We start from the raw sequence: 24234 nt of genomic DNA, 5'->3' as shown, positions 1-24234 counted from the left end.
CAAATCCCAGTATCAGCACAGGCTGGAGGATGAAGGTGCTGGGAGCAGTCCTGCAGAAAAGGACTTGGGGGTGCTGGTGCAGGAAAAGTTGACCCTGGGATGGCAATGTGCACTCCGAGCCCAGGAAGCCAACCGTGTCCTGGACTGCATCAAATGAAGTGTGGCGGCAGCTCGAGGGAGGGGATGGTGCCGCTCTGCTGTGCTGAGAGCCCCCGGAGTGCTGCGTCCAGCTCGGGTTCTCAGCACGGCAGGGACATGGAACTCTTGGAGTGGCTCCAAAGGAGGGCCACAAAAATATTCAGAGGGATTCTTCAGCCTGGAGAAGAGAAGGCTCCAAGGAGACCTTGCTGCTGCCTTTCAGCGCTGAGAGGGGGCTTCAAAGTGAGATGGGGGGAGACTTTTGTGAAAGGACACAGTGTAATGGTTCTCGACTAAAAGAGGGCAGATTCAGGGAGATAAAAGGAAGAACACTTTTACAGTGGCACTGGAGAAACCCTGGAACAGGCTGCCCAGAGCGGTGGTAGAGGCCCCGTCCCTGGGAACATTCAAGGTCGCTTTGGACGGGGCTTTGAGCCACGTGATCTAGTTGAAGGTGTCCCTGCTCATTGCAGGGGCTTGGATTAGATGGCATTTAAAGGTGTTTTCCAGCCCAAACTCTTCTGTCACTCTACTCTAGGATCCCTTCACAGCCACCTCCACGTTCCTTTTCTGCCTGGTTCCATCACCTCTGATTTCCTTCTCCCCCTGCCCCCAGGGGTGGTCCCCTCTTCTGGTGGTTCCCTCCAGAGTCTCTTCAGCGATGGCCTCGGTGGGGCACGGTAATACCCTCAGACACACGGGGGTTTGCTGCTGACTTTTAGTGCTCCAGAGCCTTGTTGGTTCTTCTTTCAGGATCTGCAGTTCAGGAATTTGGCACTAGAGGGCTCAGGAACAGACAAAATGCCCTGACAAGCCAAGGCAGTGGGCAGCACTTCCCTTAACTCCTCTCTTCTTAGGTGCTTCATCTCAGAGGTTTCAGGAGCACAGTCAACGTGAACAAGTTTCAGTTCTCAGGAACAGTAAGAAATCATTTATTCTTTTTCCATTTCCCTTCTGTTCTGGTTACAGATCATGTGATATCAATAAACTCCCGTTATTTCCCCAGTCTCCAAAACCTTTCAGAGATGATGGGGAGTGGCCTCTCTGTGACATCATCCTGCTCTCTCAGCACCCTGGGATGCAGCCCCTCTGCGCTTGTGGACTGGAAGGGTTGAGGTTCATCAAGTAGCCTCTGATCTAGTTTTCACCGCCCCCTGACTGTTCTGCTCCAGAGTCCTGCCTCGAGGCACAAAGGCCGGGCAGACCTTGCTGGGGAAGGCTGAGGAGAAGAGGACAGAGTGTCTCAGACCTTTCTCCACAGACCCTTACTACATGGAGCAGAGCTCCCACATGCTCTCTGCTACTTTGTTAACTCTTCCTGAAGCAGACAACACCTTTGTTCTCATGCCCTTGACCTCACTTTCCAGTTTCCACTGAGTTTTGCTACAGACCATTGCCAAGCTGGGAAGATGCTCTTGCAGACCAGTTGCAGTGAGCTGGGCTTCCCTTCAGCGCTGCTGACCATGAGATCCCCACGGAAACTGCCCAGAACAGGCCAAAGGCTGCTCCTCTGCATTCTGGCGTCTGGTGTCTTCCAATCTGCTTCCTCCCTCCCCTCCTGAACTGGGGCCCTGCTGTTTCAGGGTCATGGCAGCCAGTCTTCACAGCCCTGGCCAGCTCGGCCTTTCAGTGACCCCTCCCCTCTCCGGAGTGGGAAGGAAAAAACACAACAAAGAGCTCAGACATCAAGATCGGGACAGGGAGGGATGATTCACCCCTTATGGCCATGAGCAAAAGACAGACAGGTTAGGGGAACAAAAAACCCATCCATTTAATTCCAACACTAACAACAAAAGTTAAACCCCAGACTGGGACACTGAGAGGTTTTACCACATGTAAAAGCCCCTTCCCCCTCCCCTGCTTTCTTCCCAGGCTCAGCTTTGCTCCTGATTTCTCTCCCTCCTCCCCCGCAGCGGCGCAGGGGGGCAGGGGATGGGGTGTGTGATCAGTTCATCACCTGCTGCACAGGTTCTGGGGATCTCACAGCCCTTGTCAGAGCACAGACAATGACAGTTTTGTGTTTGAAGACAGTGAGGACAGAGAGTCATCAGTAAGTGCTGGGACAGCCTGGGGTCAGAGTGAGGTGGGGCAGCAGGGGTGGGGTGAAAATCTGCAGAGAAACAGGCAGAGGCAGAGGAAAGTGTGGGACAGCCTGTGGTGGGGATGGGCCCTTGGCTGAGGCTGGCACCCCCCAACAGAACTGAAATCCTCGTCCTCTCGACTATGGCTGCTGTCGCTTCCCCTGAGGACCCTGAGAGGACACCAGTTCCTACAGGCACAGCACTTTGCTGCCTCCTGCCCACCCTCCACAGAGCCTGGGGGGATCCGACCGCTGTCCTGCCTCGGCATCACCCCCTGCCTCTCCCTGCCCCAGGAAGAGCCCTGAGCATCCCAGGAGGGAAAGGATCCCCGTTCCCAGGGGATGGGCTCAGGGCTGGACCCTCCTGGGGATGAAACCCATCAAGGCCTTTCAGGGCCCCTCAACATTGGATTGGCAGCCTGTGAGCAGAGCCTCTGCCTTCCTGCTTCCCCAGCCCCAGGGACAGGAACCTTGTCTCCTCATTCCCTGCCCGGCCTCTCCAGTGATGGCCCTCGCTGGGCATCACTGACACCCTCACAGCCTTGGAGCTTTGCTGCTGACTTGCCCTTCTCTAGAGGCCACTCCAACCCCTCTGCTGCTCCTGCAGTTCAGGAACTTGGCACCAGAGGGCTCATGAACACGCAAATCCCCCTGACAAGCCAAGTCTCTGGCAGAACTTCATTCCTCCCTTCTGACAGGGTGAATGTGAGAGGTTTCAGCCGTGCAGGCAAAGTGAAAAGCTTTCAGTCCTACATGGCAATAAGAAACAATTTCTTCTCTTTACACTCCTCATTGTATTTCTGCTCACTCATTAAGTGACGTCATCAAACTCCACTGGATATTGGTCCTGAGCATCTGCTGATAGAGGCTGAACATGGAGGGAAGCCAAGACCCTCCATGTCAGACACTCTGGGGGCAATCTTTGTCCCTGCCTCCAACCCCACATTTCTCTCATCAGCCCCCTGGCACTTCCAGCACCTCTGTTCAAAGCTGAGCTTTCTCCATGACAGTCTGAAGCTGCATCTTTCAGACCTTTCCCACCAACTCCCACCTGCTGTACTTGGTACTTGCACACAGCTGCACGCAGACACAGAAGGATGTTTAATTGCCAGAAAGCTAAATCAGCAGAAGGCATGGTTCAATCAAAAATAAAATACACTCCTCTGATGCATATTAAGTCCATTTTACCACTTCTGAAGGCCACTTTCCACAGCGGAGATGGCCTTACATTAAAGGATATCAGATATTTTGTCAATCAGAGACCCCAAGAACCCCCACAGCCCCCCCTGCCCCAGACTCTGTCCATAGTCACTCCCAGAGTCACAGCCTGAAGTCACGAGCTCCCTCGAGCTTCCCATCTGCATCCCATCCCTTCCCATTGCCATCGGCAAACCCACCAGTTAAACAGGACTGGACTCAGGACTGGCCCCTGGGGGTCACCACTGGTGCCCTGCTCCCACGGGCACTTTGTGCTCTTGGCCACGGCCTTCTGGATCCGGCCATTCACCCTGTTTCCAGCCCCCCTCCCTCATTAACACATAACAACTCCCTTATTCCAGGTAAGATCAATTGTTCGATATGTACTGAAAAGAACGGGAGAAGCAGGACCCAGGTACCACAGACTGACTCTGTCCCCTCACTATCAGCCCCTCTCTCCATGCCAGCACAAAAGTCCTGGCCAGGTGAAAGCAGAGCTTGCCCTGGATTGGTGCCTGTGGGCAGACGTTTCTCTTTTTCATGGATTCCTCCCTACAGGCACAGAGATGCTCCCATGCTCTTCTCCAGTGACATCCCTGCTCCCCAGATGTCCTGTCCCCAGGTGAGAGTGTCCGCGCTGGCCTGAGCAGCCTTTCCTGGCTTCCTGCCCATACTCCGTGCAGCCCCCAAGCTGGCAGAGCTGCTCTGCAGAGCAAGGGGACTGTGGTGCTCTCAGGACACGGGGGGACCCTGCACTGGCCACGCTGTTGGGGGTGGGCAGCAGAGCCAGGCAGACGGGCTTCACTGCTGCTGAGGCCATTTCCATCTTCCCTGGATGGCTCAAGGGCCGAGGACGGGAATGGGCAGGACCATGGGGTGTCTTGGATGGCACAAAGGGCAAGGGAGGGCTGCTCCCAATCCAGCCCGTGGGCTTTCCAAGAGGCTGTCCTGAACACATCTCCAGTCATGTGTCTCTTTTCCTGCTGACTCCTCAGAGCCTCTCCTGGCACTGCAAGGCCTTTGTTCGCCCATGGTGTGCTCAGGGTCACCTCTTCCTCCAGGACAATCCAACTTGGGTAGTCACCCAATTGATGAGGTGCCACTCACTGCCCACCAGACTCACACACTGTTCTGGAGATCCCCTGAGCTCTCCCGGCAGCTCCCGATTCCTCTCCAGGGTGGCTTCTGCCACCAGCCCCACTGCAGGTGGGACAGGGCCAGGCAGGTAAATCCAAGAGCAGTCGCTGCCTGCATGGACATGCGTAAGGAGAATGGGAGGTCTTGGTCCCTAACAGATCCACCTGGGACATGGTGGTGCTGGCCTAGAGACCAGCTCTGACACCACAGCGCCCATGGCCTGCTCCTGCCTGCAGCCATAGGGGTACCACTGCGGACATGATGAGACTGTTCAGAGCTACACAAGAACTTGAAAGTGACACAGATGCAAGGGCACAGGGGGACAGTGTGGAAGTGAGGAGAGCCCAGCCCCGAAAAGGCCACGTCCTGCTGCTGTCCTTGGCCGGGGCTCCAGGGCAGCAGCAGCCCCAGCTCACAGGCAGCCTTGAGGAACACTGGGGCTGCTCCTCCATGGGGCAGCTGGGCCCTCGGCTCCTGAATCCCTTCTGCCTGCTGGGGCTGGGCCCCCAGCTCCAAAGGAGACCTAAGAGATGGGAGTAGAGGCTAATGATTACTTTCTGACCTTCCCATTCTTCCAGACGGTCCGGGTCTCTCTGTGAAGGAGCTCTGCCTTCTGACATGTCCACCTCACCCCTCCATGTGGTTTTGTCAGAAAACATTGTGAGGGTGATTTCACGCCTGTCACCCAGGTAATTTAAGAAGATGTTGAACAGCGTCGGGCCCAGTATCATTTCCTGGAGGATCCAACACGTTACAGGCTTCAGGCTGAGTAGAAAGCACTGGTCAGCACCCTCTGAGTGCAGCCTGGTAGCCACTTTCCTACCCACCTCACAGAGCAGCCCTCCCCTCTGTATCGTGTCCATTTGCCCAGGAGAAGGCTGTAGGAAGCAGTGTTGAATGCTCTGCTGAAGTGCAGGTGAACAACATCCACTGCTCTCCTCATGTTGACAGAAGATGTTCCTCAGTGGAAGGTGATCGGGTTACATTGGCATGATTCGTCCTTGGTAAATCTGTGCTGGATTGTCTCAGTCACCTCCTGCATTTGATTTGTGATAGCTGAAAGGTTCCCCAGCTCAGTCTCCCAGACACCTTCACTGCCCCTTCTCCCCACGGCCACGCTGCACTGGAAGCTCCCCCAGCACCCGACCCCTGCCCAGACCCAGCCGTGTCCCATGCTGGGCTTTGCAGACACCCTTGTTCCAGGGTCTGCCGGGGTCTGGGCCAGCAGAGAGGCCGGGCAGGGCTGGCCATTCCCCCATCCAGGCCCTGAGAGCAGCCGGAGGATGGAGACGGTCTCACAGAAAGTCTCCCCATAGCCCTGGGGTGAGCAGCCAGTGCTGGAAATGGCCCATGAGGGAGGCGGGGGGGTGATGAAGGCCCTGGGCCACCTTCCTGGTCTGTCCGTGCCACCAAGGGCACAGAGCGGCCCCTTCCCTCCTGCACCTCCATGTCTTCGATCCCTTCCACAAGCCCTGGCTCTGCACCACAAATGTCCTGGTGTGAGTCCTCACCCTGCGAGGTCACACCGTGCCAGTTATATGCTCCTGGTTTTATATCCCCAGTAATTTCCAGCCCAGCCCAGCTCCCGCCAAGCTCTCCCACCTCCCCTGCTCACTCTCCAACTCTCTCCCCGGCACAGCCCAGTCTGAGTTAGTCCCAAGGCAGTGCCCACTGCAGGGTGCTCTGGGCACTCACCCCACAGCCGCAGCCCCTCTGAAGGGCACAGCAGCTCCTCGGGGGCAGGGAGGGGTCAGCCCCAGAGATGGGAGGCACCCATGGCACAAGGAGAAGGAGGTCGGGGCAACTTGCATCTCCTGCTCTCCTCTCCAGCAGTTCCTGAGGGGTCTGCAGCCCCTCTGTGCCATCCCCTCTCTCCAGCCCAGCACAAGAGCCCTGAGCTGGTGCAGCCAGAAAGGCGTTCTCATTCCCTGTTTCTTCCTGCCCGGGTAAGGATGGGTGTAAGACTAAGAAGTCCTGGGTGCATTTATTTTGCTTAAGTTCAGAGTGGCTGGCTCCTGCTTTAAAAAGTGATGAGCAGTAACACAAGATGGGTGGATACTGATGTAGGAGGGGAAGAATAATGGAACTTCTTTGTAGGGCAGATGTTCACAAATGGAAAAAAGAATAAATAATATCTAAAGAAGGAAAACTGTGCTTGGCCTGTCATGACATGCACTGTGAGTCATTTGAATAGAAAGGTGGACAGTCTACAGCTGCTGAAAGACGTCCAACCAGTTTCCTCAGGGCATCCTTGATCTCCCTGTTCCTCAAGCTGTAGATGAGGGGGTTCAAAGTTGGAGAAACCACTGAGTACAGAAATGACACCACCAGGTCCAGGGTTGGGGAGGAGAGGGAGGGGGGCTTCAGGTAGGCAAACATGACAGTGCTGATAAAGAGGGAGACCACGGCCAGGTGAGGGAGGCACGTGGAAAAGGCTTTGTGCCGTCCCTGCTCAGAGGGGATCCTCAGCACGGCCCTGAAGATCTGCACATAGGACACCACAATGAACACAAAACATACAAGGTCAAAACAGATACTAATAATGATTAGCCCAGCTTCCCTGAAGTAGTCTGATTCTGAGCAGGAGAGCTTGAGGATCTGGGGAACTTCACAAAAGGACTGGTTCACAGCATTGCCTTGGCACAATGGCAGTGAAAATGTGTTGGCCGTGTGCAGGAGAGAATTGAGGAACCCAGTGCCCCAGGCAGCTGCTGCCATGTGGACACAAGCTCTGCTGCCCAGGAGGGTCCCGTAGTGCAGGGGTTTGCAGATGGCAACGTAGCGGTCGTAGGACATGACTGTGAGAAGGAAATACTCTCCCACCATCAGGAATAGAACAAAAAAGAGCTGTGCAGCACACCCCCAGTAGGAGATGTGCCTGTTGTGCCAGAGGGAGTTGGCCATGGCTTTGGGGAGAGTGGTGGAGATGGAGCCCAGGTCGAGGAGGGAGAGGTTGAGGAGGAAGAAGTACATGGGGGTGTGCAGGCGGTGGTCACAGGCGATGGCGGTGATGATGAGGCCGTTGCCCAGGAGGGTAGCCAGGGAGATGCCCAGGAAGAGCCAGAAGTGCAGGAGCTGCAGCTCCCGTCTGTCTGCGAATGCCAGGAGGAGGAACTCGGTGATGGAGCTGCCGTTGGACATTTGCTGCCGCTGGACATGGAGGACTGTCAAAGGAGGAAACAACAGTGACAGTTTAGGGGTAACTCTTCTGATCAGTGTTGTTTCCCAATGCCCCTCTCCCTACTGCACCCATGCTCCCATTTTTCATTATGTAGGGAAGTTTCTTCAGTTCTGGGGCTGACCCTGCGCTTGGTGCACATACACATAATGCGCTGTGAGCAGCAGGACCTCTGCCCACAGGCTGCCCAGGAGTTAGAGCTGCTCTGCGGCAGCGGGTTCATGTAAGTGCTGGGGGCAGGAGCCAGAGCTGGTGTGCGATGTGGTTATATGTGACTGTCTGTAATGCAACAGGGCCTGTCAGCATCTGCAGTGATAAGGAACGAGGATGGCAGAAGGCAGTCAGAGACCTTTGGGTTTTTGAGGCTCCCCTATTTCACCTGGGGAGTGTCCTTGGAATTCAGAATCCCTCAGGACTTCTGCTGCACCCAGGGAGAAGAGAGAAAAGCCTCTGCCTGTAGAGGATGATCTGCAGGTTAATGGAGAGTAAGGGAGCTTCTCTGTCCCTCCGACTTGTTCTGAGCTGCCGTGCTCAAGCATGAGAACTCCTATTCCATTGCTCCACCCAAATTCCACAAAAGCAGGAAAGAGAAATCACAAAATTCAGAAAGCATCTTATATATTGAGTCAGCCCTGCCTTGATATTCCACCTATAAAATACCCTTCGAACTGTCCTGGGGGTGATGTGGGGCTGTGAGCAGCCCTGCCCCAGGCAGCACCCTCTCCACAGCAGCAGGACCCTGCCCTGCCGGGGTCTCTCCTGCCCCCCACAGCTGCTCCCCCCGGCGCCGTGGGCAGCTCCCCGGGCAGGCTGAGTGCTGTGATTTTGTCCTGGCTGTCGGGCTCTCTGGGGGTGGCAGTTCCAGCTGCAGTCACACTCTGATCTTGTGGGCCCTTTCACAGCTGTGTCCGTGGGAACAAGTGTCCCAGCTTCCCTCGCACCTCTGGAGATGTGGTCAATGCAATCTCCGGGGCTGGGGGATTTCTTGCAGAAAAAGACTCCACAACTCGAGGAGAGTTACACAGCAGGGATGTTTACTCTGGAGCTGGGGTGCAAGGGGATCTCTCCACAAAGCTTGCACACCCACCGCACATTTTACCAGAAACTTAGAGAGTGTGGATAGACTTAGAGATATTTTATAGAAGTTGTATGTCTACATCTATAGATACAGCATTTTTTTACCAATGCCTTATAGATATGTGGATATTGGGTCCCATCACACAAACATCCCTGTGCAGGAGTGAGGCTGGGTTAGCTCTAGAGGCTGCTCTCAGCCCCCGATGTTCTCTTTGCACCTGCCCATTGCCTCCTGGGGGCGTCTCCGGGGGTGTTTTGGAGGAAGACTCGTAGTCTTTCTCACCTTGTGCTTTTCCTCTTGGCCAATTTCTGGAACAACAAGAGGGGTTTCAGCCTGTTTACCCATTCTATCTTATCTAAACCTACCAGTGGATCCATTCCTACCATCCATACGTGGCTATCTTATTCATTACCAAGACTAAACTAGTTGGAGCACATCTGCTTTCCAAGGACATGTTTCTTGGTTGTGCTGAACACTGCAGGTCTTGGTAGGTTTCCACAGAAAACTCTTTGTTTTGCTGAACACAGCAGTCCTTGGTCAAATTCCACGGAACAGTCTGGGCAAGCAGGACTATTAATCAGTATTAGCAATATTCCAGTATACTATAAGTAATACTACAAGTTGCTGTAAGTGAATAAGGTGGAAAGCAGTTTGCTGTAAGTAAATCAGTCTCAAAGCAAGTAATTTCTCTGTATCAGCGGTATGAGCTACCTCTTGCTTACTGAGGCACCACCGTTAGGACCTTGGCTCTCCCCTTGAGGTGTCCTTCCCAGCTGTGAGCTGCCCGCAAGGATGCAAACCTATCTCAGAGCACCTCTGGTTTATCCTAAAGCCCCCGAGAAGTGCAGAGATCCTGGGACTGAGGAAATGCTGTGGGGCTGGTGAAATGAGCCGTGGGTGTGTGTCCTGGGCTGCAAGTGGGATGCTGAGCCCTTGAGCAAGAGTGAGACACGGAGTGCTCTGCAGTGGATCCCTCTGCCCTTAGCAGCGCCTGGTGTCGTTCCAGAGATACCCGGGAGGCGATCGCCCTCCACCTCAGGAAGGTGCCAGCACAGGGCAGCTGGGAACAGGCTCGGCCAGCGGCCTTCACTCTTCACTGGGCCACAGGGCATGCTGTTGCTGCTCCAGTCTCACAGCCATTGGCTCTGAGAGCAGCAGAAATGCTCAGGATTTCTGATTTCATAGAACACTCCAAGGAGCAAAAGTAAAAAAGGAGGTAGGAGAAAAAGTTTGTCTAGAATAATTTTCCACCACCCATATTCCTTAGAACATGGAGTGCAGATTCAGACAAACCCCTCTGAATGAGGAGGGATTTCATCTGACTAATTCTGAATATCACACCTAGTCCCTCCTCCCCCTGCCACTTTCCCACGTACCCAGTGCAGTGGGGCAGGGCTGCCGTCTCAAGAAGCATGGGCAGAGGCCCTGCCCGTCACAGCCTGACATCACGGCATTAGCTGCAGAAAATGAAGCCCAAGTCCGGAGGGTGAATGAAGGGTCCCCCAGAGGCATAAAAAGAGTTGTGTGGGGGGTAGGGGGAGGGTCAATAACGAAACAACACAGGTTTTGCTCAGAGAAATCCCTTCACACTTGGCACTGGCTTTTCTTGCTGTAACAGTCCACCAGATCCAGAGGGAGCAAATGTCCAACGGCAGCTCCACCACCGAGTTCCTCCTCCTGGCATTCGCAGACAGACGGGAGCTGCAGCTCCTGCACTTCTGGCTCTTCCTGGGCATCTCCCTGGCTGCCCTCCTGGGCAACGGCCTCATCATCACCGCCATCGCCTGTGACCACCGCCTGCACACCCCCATGTACTTCTTCCTCCTCAACCTCTCCCTCCTCGACCTGGGCTCCATCTCCACCACTCTCCCCAAAGCCATGGCCAACTCCCTCTGGCACAACAGGCACATCTCCTACTCGGGGTGTGCTGCACAGCTCTTTATGTTTCTATTCTTGCTCTCAGCAGAGTATTTCCTTATTACAGTCATGTCCTACGACCGCTACGTTGCCATCTGCAAACCCCTGCACTACGGGACCCTCCTGGGCAGCAGAGCTTGTGTCCACATGGCAGCAGCTGCCTGGGGCACTGGGTTCCTCAATTCTCTCCTGCACACGGCCAACACATTTTCACTGCCTCTGTGCCAAGGCAACACCCTGGACCAGTTCTTCTGTGAAATCCCCCAGATCCTCAAGCTCTCCTGCTCACACTCCTACCTCAGGGAAGTTGGGCTTATCATGGTCAGTGCCTGTTTGGCTTTTGGGTGTTTTGTGTTCATTGTGGTGTCCTATGTGCAGATCTTCAGGGCCGTGCTGAGGATCCCCTCTGAGCAGGGACGGCACAAAGCCTTTTCCACGTGCCTCCCTCACCTGGCCGTGGTCTCCCTCTTTGTCAGTACTGGCATGTTTGCCGACCTGAAGCCGCCCTCCCTCTCCTCCCCATCCCTGGACCTGGTGGTGTCATTTCTGTACTCGGTCGTGCCTCCAGCAGTGAACCCCCTCATCTACAGCTTGAGGAACCAGGAGATCAAGGATGCCCTGAGGAAACTGATAACCAGATGTTATTTTGAAGGAAGAAACTGCTCATCTGCTGCTGCAGAGGTTTAACTTTGTACAGGCCCAGGATATCATGTACATTTTCTGTAGTTGATGGTTGTATTATACTTACAAAGAAGTTTCCACTCCCCTTCTAATTCACTGCCTGCTTTTCTTTTCTGATCGAGTGGCTGGATAAATGAGGAGCCATGATCTGTGTGTGTTTTAAAAAAACAAAGGGCATGCATTGACTTTTTTTTCTTCTGAGATTTTTCCTGTAAGATTTTAAGGACCTGCACGAAAAATCCTGTGTGCAGATGTGGAGGGGAAGAGAGTCCCAGCATGGCAGCCCTGCCAGGGAGCACTTGGTCCTCCAGAGATGTTCTCTCTTCCCTTCCACACTCTCTTTCTGATCCCTTCGGTTTGGTGTGAGGCCTGAGTGCCCTGGCAGCTTGGTCACACTCCTGCTGTGTGACAGCCCTGTGACCGCAGGCAGGGACAGGCACTGGGCACTTGTGTGACAGAGCCGGCCTCCCGAAGAGCGGTTCCCTCATGAAAGAGGATCTGCTCAGGGCAGTGCCTGAAGGCTGAGCTCTTCTCCCAAACCTGATCTCAAGAACACGCCCAAGGAAGTGGCCCGCAGAGGAAAACCCCAGCGAAGAGGTGAACAGTGTGATTTGCAGGGTGGGGGCTGGCAGCAGTGTCCTCGCACAGCCAGGCCTCCTGGGAGAGACCTGAAGGAGCAGGCTCTGCTCTGTGTCTGCGCTCACTGGACACACTGGGGCAGCTGCCTGTGCTGCTCTGGCTGGGAGAGAGTTCCTTTTCTTGCTGGGAGCTGCTATGGGGCTGGGGTTTGGTTTGTGCCATGAACAGTGCTGGTAACGCAGGGCTGATTTCGTTATTGCTGAGCAGGGCTTACACAGGGTCAGGGACATTCCTGCTCCTCACCCCACCCCACCAGCGAGCAGCTGGGGGTGCACAAGGAGCTGGGAGGGGACACGGCTGGGACAGCTGACCCCGACTGACCAACGGGGTATTTTGTACCTTATGACATCATGCTCAGTTATATAAAGCTGGGGGAGAAGGACAAACATGGGGACATTCAGAGTTATGGAGTTCGTCTTCCCACGTCACTGTTATGTGTGACGGAGCCCTGATATTCTGGCAGAAGACCTGACTGGCAATGGGAAGTGATTGAATTCCATGTTTTCCTCTGCTTACACGTGTGGCTTTTGCTTTACCTATAAAATAGTCTGTATCTCAACTTGTGAGTTTTCTTACTTTTACCCTTGTGCTTCACTCCCTCATCGCACCCAGGGCAGTGAGTGAGTGGCTGTGTGGGGCTCAGATGCTGGCTGGGGTTAAACCATGACCCTGACCCAGGGAAATCATCACGCTCTAGCCCCTCCCAAACACCATTTCCATCACTGGCCTCTCACACTAGATCATAGAGGGTCTTTGTCCCTCCACAGAGGGACACCAAAGGAGTAGGTCAGAAGTTCATGTTTGCATTTTATGGAGGAGATGTAAACATGCACATCATGTGTGTGAGGTGAGAGAGCACCAATGCCATCAGCTATTCCTGGGGGTGCTGTGAAGGTGTGTGGCACAAACAGGGTCATGAGGTCACTTCACATTGACAGTAACGTCCCCTGGGCAACCCCCTGGCTGCAGCCCTGGGAGGTGTTTCCTTGAACCGAGGTCCCCGAGTCCATTCCTCATGCCGTGGGGCATCTCCCACGAGTGCAGAGCAGGGTGATCAGCACAGGGCTGAGGGGCCTCCCAGCCTCTGGCCGTGGCAGCAGGAGCCCAGAGAGACACGACGACTCCGGCAATGCACTGCCTCTGCGTGTGCAAGGGAAGGACTCGTGTCTCTGAACCCCCTGTGTGTAAGGTGAGGGCATGGGGCCAGCTGAGATGTGGGCACCTGACAGAGCCCGGACACTTGTGTGTGTGACCCAGGAACAACCCCCACTCTCCCAGTGAGACTCATCTCCGCTGCCTTGGACAGGCTCATGGCAAGTGCTCCTGTTGGCTCCGTCACCCTCGCCGGTGATTCTGGGCTGAGCCCTCAGAAGGGCCAGAGCAATCAGAGAGGTTCTGGGGTCCATGGAGAAGGCCGAGGGCAAACCCATCTCCAAGAAGGGCAGGAATGAGAACTGGGAGAAGTATAGGGGGAGAGTTATAGGCTTGTCAGCTTCCCTCCATCCCTGGGAAGGTCGTAGGCTACGTCCTCCTTCAGCCGTGTCCAGGTAGCTGAAGGCCAAGGAAGGGATTGCTGACCCACAACAGACCGGGGAAAGCAGGGCGTGTTGTGCACATGGGATTGTGCAAGGCCTGTGACATGGTCTCCCATCGTGTTCTCATAGCCAGGTTGGTGCTGCCTGGGCTGAAGAAGAATTGGCACTGGGCCACAAAACCCACCTTGGCAGAGCTTCACTCAACACTCTCCAGGTCCCCCCCACTTCTCCAGAATGGGGACCCACTCCCTGGGACTCACCCATGTGTGTGGGGCCACACCAGTGCTGAGTGGAGGGGGATGGTAACCCAGGGTGTCTGGGTGTCCCACGCTCCTCCCAATGCAGCCCCGCAGGCAGCTGCCCTTGTTCATCGTGTCCATCCTCTCCTGGCTCGTAGGGAATCCCTCACAGTGCCCAGGCCCTTCTCCTCAGAGCCGCTGCTCAGCCCGGCAGGTCCCAGCCTGCCCTCAGCTATGGGACTATCCACCCCCTGCTCCGTGCTGATCCAGGATTGGCCACTTTTCCTTGTAAAGCTTCAATTTACTTCCATTTTCCCAATCCCAGAGTTTCTCAAGGTCCCCACGGTCTGAAGCTCCAATTGGTCACCTTTTAATAGTTGTGGGCATTTGGCTCATCTCGATTGGGGTGTCTTTCACAAGGGAAGAGCATGAGGAGTTGCAGGGCACTACAAATGCTCCCTCCTAGAGAAACTGTGGGGTCCTGGGGCTTTGCTACTGATAAGGCCATGGGGCTGGACCCGGAGGGGAAGTTACCCTTTATGGGAGAGAGCAGCAGGAAGGCATGGAGCTCTGCCGGGGGATGGAGGAGGAGTCAGCTGAGAGCTGAAGAACAGGCTTCATGAGAGCGGGCTCTGGCCTGCTGAGGAACCTGTTTGGAAGAATCCCGTGGGATGCTGCACTGAAGAGAAGAGTGGAGAACTGTTGATGGTCACGGGTCTTGATGCAGAGAAATGATTGCTTGTTTTCAGGTTTATTTACTTACTTACTTATAGAAAAGTGTTTAGCAACTTATTAACTTACTTATAGAAAGTTGTAATATTTTTTTAGTATTGCTAATAATCCTGCTTGCCCAGACTGTCCTGTGGAATTTTACCAAGGACTGCTGTGTTCATCAACACAAAGCAGTTCACTGTGAAAATCTCCCAAGGATTACAATGTTCAGCAAAATATTAAACTTTTCTCCTTGAGTAACAGGTGGTTCTGTCTAGTTGGAATTTTGCTAATGAGTGAAGATAGCCATGTACAAATGGTAGAAATTCTATTGGTTCTCTTACTTAAGATAGAAAGTAAACTGTCTGAAAAACACTCTTGTTATTCAAGGAATTGGCCAAGAGAATCTGTGCATGCTCCGGGCAAAAACAGGGTGAGAAAGACTCCGAGCCTTCCTCCCAAAGCCCCCCGGAGACACCCCCAGGAGGCAATGGGCAGGTGCAAAGATGACATCAAGTGCTGACAGCAGCCTCTAGAGCTAACCCAGCCTCACTCCTGCACATGATGTTTGTGTGATGGAACCCAATGAATATGGAAATCCACACTCGATCAGGTTTTGGTAAAATGTGCGGGGGGTGTGCAAGCTTTGTGGAGAGATCCCCTTGCACCCCGGCACCACAGTAAACATCCCTGCTGTGTAACTCTACTCGAGTTATGGAGTCTTTTTTCCGCAAATCAGTCTCCTCTCTGAGCTCCAGTCCACCCAGAAATGCAGGAAGTCAAGCAGCCTGGGAGGAGACTGGTACAGGTGAGGGAGAAGGTCCTGGTAACAATGAAGCAGGAAGAGGCAGCAGAGAGAAGGTGGGAGCTGGCTGCCTGCCAGCCTCAGTGGTTCCGTGACTGTGCTGGAGAGAGACCTTTGTGGTGGTGGAGGGCAGGTCCTGGAGGGATGAGGGATCCCCGGGCAGCTCCTGGACAGGTGGAGAGTCTGAGATCAGCTCCTGCAGAGATCACTCCTGGACACGTGTCTGGAGAGGCCAAGGGTTCCCACTCCCACAGCCCCGCACACAAACAGCCCAAACCTCGTTTCTCCTGTCGCCACTGACAGGGCTTGTGCTTAGCCTACAGACCTCCCGAGGTCCCCTCCAGGATGGGTGACGGTGCATTTCCTTCCACCACAGCTCTTCCCTTGATGATGACCGGGAGAGCACCCACACTCCCCGTGACCATGGAGGGAGCAGATGTAACTGTAGAGATATCCTCTGTAGCTTTTGTGTCCCACTGAAGTCATTGAGTCAGGGTTACTTGGCAGGTCCTACGTGGGGCCTTTCGAACCTCCTGAAATGCAACAAGGCCAAGTGCAAGGTCCTGCATCTGGGTCAAGGCAAATCCCAGCATCAGCACAGGCTGGAGGATGAAGGTGCTGGGAGCAGTCCTGCAGAAAAGGACTTGGGGGTGCTGGTGCAGGAAAAGTTGACCCTGAGATGGCAATGTGCACTCCGAGCCCAGGAAGCCAACCGTGTCCTGGACTGCATCAAATGAAGTGTGGCGGCAGCTCGAGGGAGGGGATGGTGCCGCTCTGCTGTGCTGAGAGCCCCCGGAGTGCTGCGTCCAGCTCGGGTTCTCAGCACGGCAGGGACATGGAACTCTTGGAGTGGCTCCAAAGGAGGGCCACAAAAATATTCAGAGGGATTCTTCAGCCTGGAGAAGAGAAGGCTCCAAGGAGACCTTGCTGCTGCCTTTCAGCGCTGAGAGGGGGCTTCAAAGTGAGATGGGGGGAGACTTTTGTGAAAGGACACAGTGTAATGGTTCTCGACTAAAAGAGGGCAGATTCAGGGAGATAAAAGGAAGAACACTTTTACAGTGGCACTGGAGAAACCCTGGAACAGGCTGCCCAGAGCGGTGGTAGAGGCCCCGTCCCTGGGAACATTCAAGGTCGCTTTGGACGGGGCTTTGAGCCACGTGATCTAGTTGAAGGTGTCCCTGCTCATTGCAGGGGCTTGGATTAGATGGCATTTAAAGGTCTTTTCCAGCCCAAACTCTTCTGTCACTCTACTCTAGGACCCCTTCACAGCCACCTCCACGTTCCTTTTCTGCCTGGTTCCATCACCTCTGATTTCCTTCTCCCCCCGCCCCCAGGGGTGGTCACCTCTTCTGGTGGTTCCCTCCAGAGTCTCTTCAGCGATGGCCTCGGTGGGGCACGGTAATACCCTCAGACACACGGGGGTTTGCTGCTGACTTTTAGTGCTCCAGAGCCTTGTTGGTTCTTCTTTCAGGATCTGCAGTTCAGGAATTTGGCACTAGAGGGCTCAGGAACAGACAAAATGCCCTGACAAGCCAAGGCAGTGGGCAGCACTTCCCTTAACTCCTCTCTTCTTAGGTGCTTAATCTCAGAGGTTTCAGGAGCACAGTCAAGGTGAACAAGTTTCAGTTCTCAGGAACAGTGAGAAATCATTTATTCTTTTTCCATTTCCCTTCTGTTCTGGTTACAGATCATGTGATATCAATAAACTCCCGTTATTTCCCCAGTCTCCAAAACCTTTCAGAGATGATGGGGAGTGGCCTCTCTGTGACATCATCCTGCTCTCTCAGCACCCTGGGATGCAGCCCCTCTGCGCTTGTGGACTGGAAGGGTTGAGGTTCATCAAGTAGCCTCTGATCTAGTTTTCACCGCCCCCTGACTGTTCTGCTCCAGAGTCCTGCCTCGAGGCACAAAGGCCGGGCAGACCTTGCTGGGGAAGGCTGAGGAGAAGAGGACAGAGTGTCTCAGACCTTTCTCCACAGACCCTTACTACATGGAGCAGAGCTCCCACATGCTCTCTGCTACTTTGTTAACTCTTCCTGAAGCAGACAACACCTTTGTTCTCATGCCCTTGACCTCACTTTCCAGTTTCCACTGAGTTTTGCTACAGACCATTGCCAAGCTGGGAAGATGCTCTTGCAGACCAGTTGCAGTGAGCTGGGCTTCCCTTCAGCGCTGCTGACCATGAGATCCCCACGGAAACTGCCCAGAACAGGCCAAAGGCTGCTCCTCTGCATTCTGGCATCTGGTGTCTTCCAATCTGCTTCCTCCCTCCCCTCCTGAACTGGGGCCCTGCTATTTCAGGGTCATGGCAGCCAGTCTTCACAGCCCTGGCCAGCTCGGCCTTTCAGTGACCCCTCCCCTCTCCGGAGTGGGAAGGAAAAAACACAACAAAGAGCTCAGACATCAAGATCGGGACAGGGAGGGATGATTCACCCCTTATGGCCATGAGCAAAAGACAGACAGGTTAGGGGAACAAAAAACCCATCCATTTAATTCCAACACTAACAACAAAAGTTAAACCCCAGACTGGGACACTGAGAGGTTTTACCACATGTAAAAGCCCCTTCCCCCTCCCCTGCTTTCTCCCCAGGCTCAGCTTTGCTCCTGATTTCTCTCCCTCCTCCCTCGCAGCGGCGCAGGGGGGCAGGGGATGGGGTGTGTGATCAGTTCATCACCTGCTGCACAGGTTTTGGGGATCTCACAGCCCTTGTCAGAGCACAGACAATGACAGTTTTGTGTTTGAAGACAGTGAGGACAGAGAGTCATCAGTAAGTGCTGGGACAGCCTGGGGTCAGAGTGAGGTGGGGCAGCAGGGGTGGGGTGAAAATCTGCAGAGAAACAGGCAGAGGCAGAGGAAAGTGTGGGACAGCCTGTGGTGGGGATGGGCCCTTGGCTGAGGCTGGCACCCCCCAACAGAACTGAAATCCTTGTCCTCTCGACTATGGCTGCTGTCGCTTCCCCTGAGGACCCTGAGAGGACACCAGTTCCTACAGGCACAGCACTTTGCTGCCTCCTCCCCACCCTCCACAGAGCCTGGGGGGATCCGACCGCTGTCCTGCCTCGGCATCACCCCCTGCCTCTCCCTGCCCCAGGAAGAGCCCTGAGCATCCCAGGAGGGAAAGGATCCCCGTTCCCAGGGGATGGGCTCAGGGCTGGACCCTCCTGGGGATGAAACCCATCAAGGCCTTTCAGGGCCCCTCAACATTGGATTGGCAGCCTGTGAGCAGAGCCTCTGCCTTCCTGCTTCCCCAGCCCCAGGGACAGGAACCTTGTCTCCTCATTCCCTGCCCGGCCTCTCCAGTGATGGCCCTCGCTGGGCATCACTGACACCCTCACAGCCTTGGAGCTTTGCTGCTGACTTGCCCTTCTCTAGAGGCCACTCCAATCCCTCTGCTGCACCTGCAGTTCAGGAACTTGGCACCAGAGGGCTCATGAACACGCAAATCCCCCTGACAAGCCAAGTCTCTGGCAGAACTTCATTCCTCCCTTCTGACGGGGTGAGTGTGAGAGGTTTCAGCCGTGCAGGCAAAGGGAAAAGCTTTCAGTCCTACATGGCAATAAGAAACAATTTCTTCTCTTTCCACTACTCCTTATTTATCAGCTCACCCATGAAGTGACATCAGCAAACTCCACTGGATATTGGTCCTGAGCATCTGCTGATAGAGGCTGAACATGGAGGGAAGCCAAGACCCTCCATGTCAGACACTCTGGGGGCAATCTTTGTCCCTGCCTCCAACCCCACATTTCTCTCATCAGCCCCCTGGCACTTCCAGCACCTCTGTTCAAACCTGAGCTTTCTCCATGACAGTCTGAAGCTGCATCTTTCAGACCTTTCCCACCAACTCCCACCTGCTGTACTTGGTACTTGCACACAGCTGCACGCAGACACAGAAGGATGTTTAATTGCCAGAAAGCTAAATCAGCAGAAGGCATGCTTCAATCAAAAATAAAATACACTCCTCTGATGCATATTAAGTCCATTTTTCCACTTCAACAGGCCACTTTCCACAGTGGAGATGGGCTTAGAACAGAGGAAAAGCCATTTTTTGTCAAGCAGAGACCCCAAGAACCCCCATAGCCCCCCCTGCCCCAGACTCTGTCCATAGTCACTCCCAGAGTCACAGCCTGAAGTCACGAGCTCCCTCGAGCTTCCCATCTGCATCCCATCCCTTCCCATTGCCATCGGCAAACCCACCAGTTAAACAGGACTGGACTCAGGACTGGCCCCTGGGGGTCACCACTGGTGCCCTGCTCCCACGGGCACTTTGTGCTCTTGGCCACGGCCTTCTGGATCCGGCCATTCACCCTGTTTCCAGCCCCCCTCCCTCACGCCTATCGGGCTGTGACGGGATGCAGCGTGACAAGAATTGTTACTGCGGAGGTGAAACCCCTTCCCTGCTCTCCCCTCACCCACCAGCCGAGGCATCTTCTTGCTGTGGTGGGTTACCCGTGGCTGATCACCCAACTGCCACCCAGCTGCTCGCTCACGGCCTCTCCCACCCCAGCGGGATGGGGGAGAAAATAGGAAGAATGGGGGTGAGAAAGCTGCTGGGTGGGGACAAGGACAGGGAGATCAGTTCCCAGTTCCCATTGCAGGCAAGACTTGACTTGGGGGAATGTGACTCCATTTGTTGTCAGTTAAAACAGAGATTTAATTATGAACTGAGGTGATGAGTGGGTTCAGTTTTGGGCCCCTCACCCCAAAAAGGCCATTGAATGACTCGAGCATGGCCAGAGAAGGGCAACGGAGCTGTGGCAGGGTTGAAATGCTGGGGTTTCAACCCCAAACCCCAAATTAAGGTTGACATAGTGGTGATTCCCACAGCCCTTCCCAAAGGGGGGGTAAGTTTGCCTTTAGGATTCCCTCCAGGGTGGGGCCGGCCTGGCAGACAGAGCCATGGGGTAAATGAGCCCCATGGGTCCTGCATTAATTAAACAAAGGTCAGGTGTCCCACTTAGGGATAAAAGCTGGGACCCTTTGCAGGCAGGGGCAGTGTCTTTCTCTGCGGGTGCAACGTGCCGAGTTCCCTGTTGGGGAAGGCCCTCTTTTCTCCCTGGGACTGGGCTCCAGTCAGGTCTGGCTTTTGTAAATGTGGGCTCTGTAGAGATTCAGCGTGTGGTGAGATGGGGAGTCTAAACAACCTTAGATTGATGGTGCAAGACTGGGGAACTTTCACCAAGACAAAAGGAGGCGTAAGGGGCTGTGTGCAAAGACATACCAGGTGCTGATAACGCTGCTAGGCGACTATCTCCTAGACCAAAGAGAAGCCTCCTCTGGTCCTTGAAGTTGTGGGTGTCAGCAACAGATTACCCCAAACACCAGCACAAACTGGCCTGGCGGTTTGTCCAGGGCCCAGGGAAACAACTGAGGCTGCGCAGAGCAACAGGGTGAAAAGTTCATCAGTGAGGAAGAAGAGGTACTTCATCTTTACGACCCCTGCCCGGAACTTGAAGAGCTCATCGCGCAGGCGCAAGGGGAGGAGACCTGATTACCATGAGAAGCGAGGGGAGGCGGGGGTAGACTCTGTATATGTACAGGCGTTCTATGAATATGCACTATTCTGTAACGTATCAGCAGGACGGGAGCTGCAAACGATGCGGGTGCTTGTGGTGGAGCGATCCCCCATGTGCCTGGCGCTGAATAAACATACCCACTTTATAATTCCACGGTTGTAGAGTCTTATCTCCGCAAGACAGGAGGAGGTGGAGAGTGCTGAGGGGAGGTCTGCAAAGATGGGGTTCGGGGTCTCAACACATGGCCTGTGTGCAGAGGCGGAGGGACGTGGGCATCTTGGGGCCAATGGCAGGGAGGTTCCGGGCAGTAAAGGATGAGCCTGAGAGTGCTTGAAGGGTGTTCAGAGGCGATGGAGCATTTCTGTGTGGTGGGAAACAGCATGAGAAAGACATAAGTGACCCAAGGGAAGCTGGAGAGGTTCAGAACGGGCATGAAGTTACAGAAGTGTCACCCCAAGGGCAGTGTTGTGCAGCACCCAGACACCGAGAGGGATTCTGGGCCAGCCCATAGCTTTGTGTTTCAAGGAAGAGCCAGGGAGGATGGAGAGATATTCAGTGCTGGTGCGGCCTCGCCCTGAGTCCTGTGTGCGGTGCTGGGCCCCCAACTGGAGAAGGATGGGAAGGTCCTGGAATGCGCCCAGAGGAGGGTGACAGAGCTGGTGACAGGGCTGGAGGGAATGTCACCTGGGGCCGAGCTGAGGTGTCGGGGTTTGTCTGGTCTTGAGAAGAGGAGGCTGAGGGGTGACCCCATCGCTCTCTGCAGCTTCCTGAGGAGGGGACATGGAGTGGGAGGTGCTGCTCTCTTCTCCCCGGGATCAGTGACAGGAGGTGTAGGAACGGCTCAAAGCTGTGGCAGGGGAGGTTTAGACTGGACATGGGGAAGGATTTGTTTTAGCGAGATGGAGGAGAAAACCTGGCAGAGGCTTCCTAGAGAGGGGGTCGCTGTCCCAGGCCGGTCAGTGTTTGAGGGGCATTTGGACAATGCCCTTAACAACAGCTTTAACTTGGTCAGCCCTCACCTGGTCAGGTGGGCGAGTCGATGAGCACTGTAGGTCCCTTCCAGCTGCAACAGTCTCCTCGATTCGTTCCTCTCCCGTATCAGGAAGGGCAGGGACACGCTGAGGTGAGCGCGAGGTGGGGAAGCAAGGACGATGCTGAGAGCCTGCAGGGAAAGAGCTGCGGGTGTGGGACACTGAGCACAGCCTGTGGGAAAGGCGGTTGGAGGCTCTGGCATGGCGGAGAGCCCCCAGCAGGGCCAAGGACTTTTCCCCTCTGCCTGTGGTTGCTGCCTCTGCAGCTGAGGCCCCCCCGGACACACCTCAGCCTCAAGGCACCGGGAGCTTCTCCTGACATCAGACTTCTCCAGCCCCGCTGCAGCTGGAGGTTACAGCTCCTCTGCACCAGCTCCCGCTGGCTTCCCTCAGAGCCCCGCATCTCCTGCCCTAAAGTCACAGGGAAGGGCTGTAGCTACATCCCAGCCTGGTCCTGAAATATTTGTGTCTTTCAAAATCATAACTAAAAACAAAAAATATGTTCACGAAATACCGCTAAGACTTGTACATCAAAACAAAGCAAAGCTAAACTAAAAGAATATTAATGCAAAAAATTTGATAGTGAGCTTACAAATATATTAAAAAAATATTTGCTTTACATCTTTTCTCATCTTTATTTCATTATTTATTGATAATTTCTAAGCATTTCTATCATACTCAGGCCTGCAGCACAGAGACAGATATTTCCATGCCTTGCAGAGGTCCCAGCACACTAAAGCCCTCCCCACCCAGCAGCACCCTTGCCACCCCTCACCCCTTGCCCCAAGAGAGTCCCCACTGAGGCGGCAGCTCTCTCCCCTGCTACGGGGAAGCTGGGTGAGCACCTGCAGCGAAACCCCCTGGGTTGGGGTGGCCAGATTTGCACTTGTCTCAACACATCTGTGTGACGGTGTCTGCTCAAAGGGGTCTCTGCATCATCCAGGAACACTCCCTTTTTAGTGCCTTCGGGGTGAATGAAGAGGGAGTGCTTTTTAGGTGAAGAAAGGGAGGAGACTGTTCTCCCCAACATCAGACACCTCCGGGCCGATGTCCGTGTCAAATCAAGTTGTCTGGGCTTCCCTTCTTAGCCAAAGGAGACAAAGGAGTTGTCTCCACTGAGGTGTCTGGAGATCCTTTTCCTGGTGGCCAGGGAATGCTCCAGAAGGGCTCCCATAGGTCCTGGGTCACCCTTCCAAGCACCCTGTGGGTACTTCAGCTCCCCCAGGGCATGTCAGAGAGCAACAGCTGATGGATGTGGGCAAAGGAACTACTGAGAATCACGGAATCATCGAGGTTGGGAAAGACACTGAAGATGGTCTAGACAACCATTAACCTCACGCTGACAGTTCCCCGCTGCACCATATACCTAAGAGTTATGTCAACGTGACTCTGCAACCCCTCCAGGGATGGGGACTCCCCCCCTGCCCTGGGCAGCGCATTCCAACGCCCAACAGCCCCTTCTGCACAGAAATCCTTACTAATATCGTGTCTAACCCTTCCGTGGCGCAACTTGAGGCCATTTCCTCTTGTCCTGTCGCTTACTACCAGGTTAAAGAGGCTCAAACTCAGGTCTCTGCACCCTCCTGTCAGGTAGCTGTAGAGGGCCAGGAGGTCTCCCCTCAGCCTCCTCTTCTCCAGACGGAACCCCCCCAGTTCCCCCAGCCGCTCCCCAGCAGACCTGTGCTCCAGACCCTGCCCCAGCTCCTGGGCGTAGGTCTCCTCTGGCCACGCTCGAGTCAGTCAATGGCCTTTTTGGGGTGAGGAGCTAAAAACTGAACCCAAGAATCAAGGGGCGGCCCCACCACTCAGTGAAACTCCCCGAGTTGGGCTCAGCCCATGGATCCAGCCTGGCCAGGTCTCTCTGCAGAGCCTCCCCACCCTCAAGAGATCAACACCCCCACCCAACTGGGTGTCATCTGCGAACTGACTGAGGGGGCACTCGATCCCCTCGTCCAGAGCATCAATAAAGTTGTTAAACTGGATCGAGTGGATCTGGACTGGCAGCATAAAGGTGAATTTCTGGCTCGCTGGGCCCTTGACTCCTCAGGCCAGCAGGGCTGAGATGGAACATCGAGACGGGCTCGTGACTGAGGGGTGGACACCATGAATGTGCTACGATCAAGCAACCAATCGGTTAAAGCCCCTTTGGTACAGAGGATGATGGTTAAAATATAAATATGGGGAGGCCTGGCAGGTGGATTATATCCCACTCCCACAAACTCGGCACGACAAAGCCCCCGTAGTGCTCCCTGGGATTATGTTGGGGAAGACCGTCGGGGTTACTCCTCCATCGGGTAAAGTTAAACCCGTGCGTGGGCTTACTTTTGCCCAAGGCCCGGGGTGCACTTGGTGGG

At 54.6% G+C, this 24234-nt stretch overlaps 1 protein-coding gene and 1 pseudogene across 1 annotated transcript; one reads left to right on the top strand and one right to left on the bottom strand.

Annotated features, from left to right (window-relative positions):
- Positions 1–6715: 6715 nt before the first annotated feature.
- LOC141974222 (olfactory receptor 14A16-like) lies at positions 6716–7693 on the bottom strand. The gene has a single exon (XM_074933560.1). The coding sequence runs from the start codon at positions 7691–7693 to the stop codon at positions 6716–6718; it is 978 nt and encodes a 325-aa protein (XP_074789661.1).
- Positions 7694–10449: 2756 nt separating this feature from the next.
- LOC141974221 (olfactory receptor 14A16-like) lies at positions 10450–11498 on the top strand (annotated as a pseudogene).
- Positions 11499–24234: the final 12736 nt, after the last annotated feature.

This window comes from Athene noctua, unplaced genomic scaffold (assembly GCF_965140245.1).
Source record: "Athene noctua unplaced genomic scaffold, bAthNoc1.hap1.1 HAP1_HAP1_scaffold_36, whole genome shotgun sequence".
Lineage (NCBI taxonomy): Eukaryota > Metazoa > Chordata > Aves > Strigiformes > Strigidae > Athene > Athene noctua.
Note: the sequence above shows the minus strand (reverse complement) of the source record. Positions and strands in the feature narration are given on the sequence as shown.

What these genes read in the sequence shown, in the direction of transcription:
- LOC141974222 (XM_074933560.1), bottom strand. Translation starts at nt 7,693, where the DNA reads ATGTCCAACGGCAGCTCCATCACCGAGTTCCTCCTCCTGGCATTCGCA.